Below are 4975 nucleotides of genomic sequence, written 5' to 3'. Positions count from 1 at the left end.
TGCGGGAGGAGGGGCGTGGCGCGAGGGCCGGCGCGCGGTGCACTCTGGGAGCTGTAGTCCCGGCAGAAGATTGTGTGGGAGGAGGAGGGCGGGAACCGGCCGTAGGGTCAGCCGGCCGCCGCGGCCTATCCCGTGAGCAGCTTGGGTCCTCGCCTCTCCCCGGACCCCGTCCGGGCTAACAATTTGGGCGCTCACTTTAGCCCTGCCCAGCCTCTCAGGCCTCTGGGCCCCCGCTAAGTACCCAGCAGAGGCAGCGTCTTTTTCACTAATGGAGAGGGGTGGGGAGCTGAGCTCCCTGGCAGATCCACAATTCCACGCCCAACCGTGGACTTCCCTCCCTCTTCCTACGCCAGCCAGCGGGCTCTGCTGCCCTGCCCCCAACGGCACTAAGGACAGACCCGACCTTCCCTCTTAAGTCCACATTCTGCTTCCACTCCAGTCCCCTCCACTTTCTCTTCCGATTAAAACTCCAGAAACGGGGATTTCCAGTTCCACTTTCTTTTTATTTAAATAACCGAAGCAACAGCCTTGGCACAGCAGAGGGAAGCTGGGTTGGGGTGTGTAGGGGTGGCAGCAGTGTGGCCTTATGGGAGGGAAGCAGTGACTGGGTCACAGTGGGACTCCCTACACCTGTAAGTCAGGTTCAGCAGTCACGGCTGTGGGATTGGGGGCACTATAGCGGAGACGTCAAGCTGTGACATCTCACCAAGTCCCAGAGACCTCAGGGATAGGGGCTAAGTCAGCTCCCTCAAGTGGCAGGGCCAGGGCATCCCAGTCAGGGGTCACGGGGCCCGGAAGGCATTTTCAGCAGCCCCAGCGGCTGCATTGGCAGCTGCGGTTCTGACCGCAGGATTAGAGAAGACACCAGCAGCAAATTCTTGTTGGGCCTTCTGAAAGCTGGCACCTGTGCGGCGATACAAGGAGTGGATCTGCAGGTAGAGAAGGCACAGACTTTACAGCATATTCCGGCCACGGTTGCCTGCTCCAATCTAACACCATCACCACCACTCACCAGCCTGCAGCTCTAGCTTTTTCTTCTTGGCTCCCTCCCAGCATACACACACACACACACTCCTCCCACAGAACACCCACCTCCCGCCAGAGGCCCATTAGCTGAGAACCCATCCATCAGCTTGGCCCTCCCCAGTTGCTCCCGAATGTTCCACTCAGGCCCCTAGGGACATATGATCTCACTCTCCTGGCCCCACCTTCAACACAACCCCTCACCCGCTTTAGCATCACAATTCCCAGCACAGCAATGCCAGTGAAGAACAGGGCAACCAGCAGCATGAGCACAGCTACAGCCGTGTTGGTCTTCAGCACCACCAGAGCAGAGATCCAGCCACTGTTAGGAGGGGAAAGTATATGGAAGTGATGAGGGGCTTCTCACAGCTGGGTCTCTGTCCTTCCAGCTTCTTCACATGTCGCAAACATGCCCTATTCCCACCCATTCCACCAAGGGCCGTTTCCCTAATCAGTCTGGCAGCTTTCCATGCACCACAAACCCAAACTACATCTGTTCTATTCATGATTCAATCCCAGCTTCTGAACCACTGGCTTCTAGCTCTCCAAGCTCCTCCAGACATCCTGACGCCAAACGGACCTTTCTGTTGAGGATTCTCCCTCTTCTTCAACCACTGGTTACATATGCCTTCTCCAGGAAGCCTTCTCAGATTGACCATATGCAGCCATCTTTCCCCTAATCTATGCCTGTCTAGGGTTCCATCTGTGCTCTATCCTGGAGTATGTCCTGTGTTTCTTAAACTAGCACCTGCCAAGGATAAAAACCACGTTTCCTTTTTCTGAACAACTCCTACGTCGGTATCCAGTGCTGACTTGGACTAGAGGAGCAGGAGGAAGGAGTGAAGGCAAATGGCAGCCTCACAGACCTGAACCCCCAACCTGGGATGCCAATGGCCTGGAGGACAAACAGCACATCCTGAACGAAGAAAATGAAGAAGAAAACGAAGAAATTGAATGAACTGTCACTCCTGCAAGGAGAAAGGATAGGAAGGGTAGGATTAGAATGAGGGCTGGAGGAGCCAAATGGGACCCATCCAAGTCCCCTCCCCGCCATCATCCCCACCTCCTCTTCTTACCGGAAAGCCTTATACATGGGGCGGTACCAGCAGACAAAGGAGCAGGGAGTGAAAAGGAGGATCCAGAGGATAGAGAGCCCAAAGCCTGAGCCATTGCTGGTCTCCACACAGAAGCTGGCCAGGCAGGCAAGGAAATTCAGGAGAAGAGCCAGAGTGCTGCCTGAGGGTCGGAGGGAAAGGACAATGGATCAGTAAAAGCTTCCTCCCACAGAAGCCACCCCACCACCCTCACCAGATGTGGCAGAATAAGGAAAAGGCGGCAGCCTTCTGCCTTCACAGGACCCTCAACTCAACAGGGGAGAAAGAACTAGCACGTCTCAATCACATGTGATCCCTTTTGTTTAGACATTTAAAGGATTTAGTATACAGTTATAACAGAGGATGAGGGAAAGGGGGAGAGGGTAAGAACATACATTTCCCAGAAGGCTGAAGGGTAAGTTCTAAATACTATAAAAGGAGTAATACTGGAAGATCCTGGAGAAATTAGCCTTAAACTCAAAAGCTGAGGAAAGGTGAAGTGTCTAGTTCTAGGTGAGTGGGCTCCAGGGAAGAAAAGATATACAAGTTACTACTTGTACTCTTCCTTTAAAAAGGCGTCTCACTACTCACACATCCAGAGGTAGTACATAGTGGATACTGTCTTCTGAAATTCTTGGGGAATCTCCATGGAGATGTCCTGGAAAAAGCAGGGCTGAACTGGGCAAAAAGAAGGTAGAGGGGGCCAATTGTTCTGTCGAGCTGTAAGGCACAAAGAGAGCAGGAGGACCCCACAAGTGAGACAGAGGCCAAAAAATTACCCCCCTTTCCTTCTACTCTCAGGCCCTCTCTTCTATTTCCAATTCTGGGTTCAAGGAGACAAAGGTAAGTAGCAAAACTAACATTAATAGTGGGTTTTTTTTTAAACTGAAGTATAGTTGACTTACAATGTTGTGTGTGTTTATAATGACTTACAACTTCTAAACACTGTGTCAAGCCCTTTGTATAGATGACCTTGTTTAACCCTCACAACAATCCTGTCAAATAGGTACAAACATTATTTTCACTTTACAGGTGAGGAAACTGAGGCACTTGAGATTAAGTAACTTGCCTAAGCTCACCCTTAGTAAGCGACAGCGCCCAAATTCAAACTCAGCAATCTGGCTCCAGTGCCCATGTTCTTAGGTCCTTTTTTGAGTCTTCACAACTGTCAGATGCCCTCCCCCGGTGTACCAGGGGTCCACTTACTAGCTGTGCCCCCAAGGGCAGCATGCTGCAGCTCTCGCTCCCTCCGGTCCAACTCCTCTGCCTTCCGGTTGAGCTCCTCCTGCTTCTTGAGCAGCTCAGCTGTGGCTGCTGCAGCTGAAGCCTGCCCAGTATGAGCAGAGAGAGATGTGAGTCCTGAACCCCAGGGCGGGCCCTTCTTCCCAACTCCTACCCACACATCCCCTTTACCTGGGTGCTGTAGGAGCCATAGTTCTTGGGTTCTGTGGGGCTGAGCTTTCTCGAGGACTGCAATGGGGGAGCCAAGGGGGGAGCTACCGGAACAGGAGCAGGAGGCTCATAGGTTGGTGGCGGCTGTGGAGTTTGGAAAAGACCTTAGGGAACATCTAGTCCCTCGTAACACAGGAATCTAGAGTTTGCCTGAATTCCTTTAGCCCTAGAACTCATTACCTAAGGCAGCTGCCCCTCCCTCAGGTGTTAGAAAGTTTATATCAGAGAACTCTTATATGACCTGCAGCAGCCCTCGTTACCCCTCACATTGAGTTCCTAAGCCAGGACTCAAATACTCATCTACTTCCTTAACTTTTAAACATTCTTACCACTGAGACAAACAGGTGCATTCTTCTTTATTCCTTGCCTTCTAATTGTACACCTAAGCATAGTTTGTTTTATTCTCAACTGTAACCAGTCCCATTCCTTTTCTTCTTCAAAGAAGCCTCCCTAAACAAAGTCTTGGTTCAGGCCCCGCCAGACTCCAGGTCCTCCCCGGACCAACGTTTAGAGATCCAACTGGATGGATCCTTGGCCCTGGTGTCTTCAGAAGGGTTAGGCATCCATGGAAGACTGGCCTCTCTCAGGAAGCTAAGCCTGCAGCAAAGTCCCGTGTACCCCAAGAGAGTGGACTTGTTGGCATACCCTACCCTTCCTGGCCCTCCTGTGCTCTTCAGAATCTCACCTCCCGGGTCTCAAAAGGGTTGTAGACATCAAGCGTGGCATACTGCGGGCTGGGTCGGTGCTGGATCACGGCTGGGTCCTGAGGGCAGAGAGCTGGGGCTCAGCTGGCACCTGGTGCCTCTAGGGGAACTCACAGGGGTCTCTTTCCAACTGTCCGTGGCTCGAAGGACTGCAACTTGGGGGCCACGCTGTTGTCCTAATATTTGCCCCCAGTCCTTCACCCCACACTGCTAGTACCAGCTCCTTAAGGGGCAGGGCCCGCCCCTCCAGGGTGCTCACTGGTCTGGAATCACCGTCACTCCCACGTGGCAGCCCTTCCTCGCACCAAATGTCGCGATGGGAATACAAGTTCGCCCGACCCTCTAGAATCGAGAAGTCAACCCAGCTACCCAAAGGAGGCCGGCGCAAGTCACCTGAAAGGGGTTGTCAAGCTCGCCGGGCTCGGCGAAGGGGTTTCCACCGTCTCTGCTTTGAGCCATGTTTGCAACTGCGGCCTGGGCCGCCGGCCCCCTGCCCTCCACGCCCCTGCCGCGGCAGTGGCGGCGGCCGTGGCTCTCAGAGCTCCCTCCGCTCCGCTCCTCTCGGTCCGCCCCGCTTCTCTGTGCACGGATTGGTTGTACCGACCGGAAGGGTCACAAGGATTCCCGCAGCAGCAGCGGGTTGCGCCTGCGTCTCGGCTAAAGGCAAAGAAGGAAGTGCCCCACGTGACTCCTCCAACATAG

The 4975-nt window shown here is 53.6% G+C and overlaps 1 protein-coding gene across 1 annotated transcript; it reads right to left on the bottom strand.

The window, feature by feature from the left end:
- Positions 1 to 482: 482 nt before the first annotated feature.
- Positions 483 to 4951, bottom strand: SCAMP3 (secretory carrier membrane protein 3). Its single transcript, XM_006214648.4, has 9 exons — positions 4667 to 4951; positions 4255 to 4332; positions 3531 to 3653; positions 3324 to 3444; positions 2709 to 2837; positions 2100 to 2259; positions 1890 to 1991; positions 1228 to 1345; positions 483 to 929 (listed from the first exon to the last, which is right to left on the bottom strand). Exons 1-9 carry the CDS (start codon positions 4730 to 4732, stop codon positions 783 to 785), a joined length of 1044 nt encoding a protein of 347 aa, XP_006214710.1. The 5' UTR covers positions 4733 to 4951; the 3' UTR covers positions 483 to 782.
- Between the last annotated feature and the right edge of the window lie 24 nt (positions 4952 to 4975).

Source organism: Vicugna pacos, chromosome 21 (assembly GCF_048564905.1).
Source record: "Vicugna pacos chromosome 21, VicPac4, whole genome shotgun sequence".
In the NCBI taxonomy this organism is placed as follows: Eukaryota; Metazoa; Chordata; class Mammalia; order Artiodactyla; family Camelidae; genus Vicugna; species Vicugna pacos.
This window is presented reverse-complemented; position numbering and strand designations above follow the sequence as displayed.

What these genes read in the sequence shown, in the direction of transcription:
- SCAMP3 (XM_006214648.4), bottom strand. Translation starts at nt 4,732, where the DNA reads ATGGCTCAAAGCAGAGACGGTGGAAACCCCTTCGCCGAGCCCGGCGAG. An exon ending in AGCTTGACAACCCCTTTCAG is followed by an intron (nt 4,333 to 4,666) that starts GTGACTTGCGCC and finishes CTCTGCCCTCAG; the next exon opens with GACCCAGCCGTGATCCAGCA. An exon ending in GAATTGTGATGCTAAAGCGG is followed by an intron (nt 930 to 1,227) that starts GTGAGGGGTTGT and finishes CTCTACCTGCAG; the next exon opens with ATCCACTCCTTGTATCGCCG.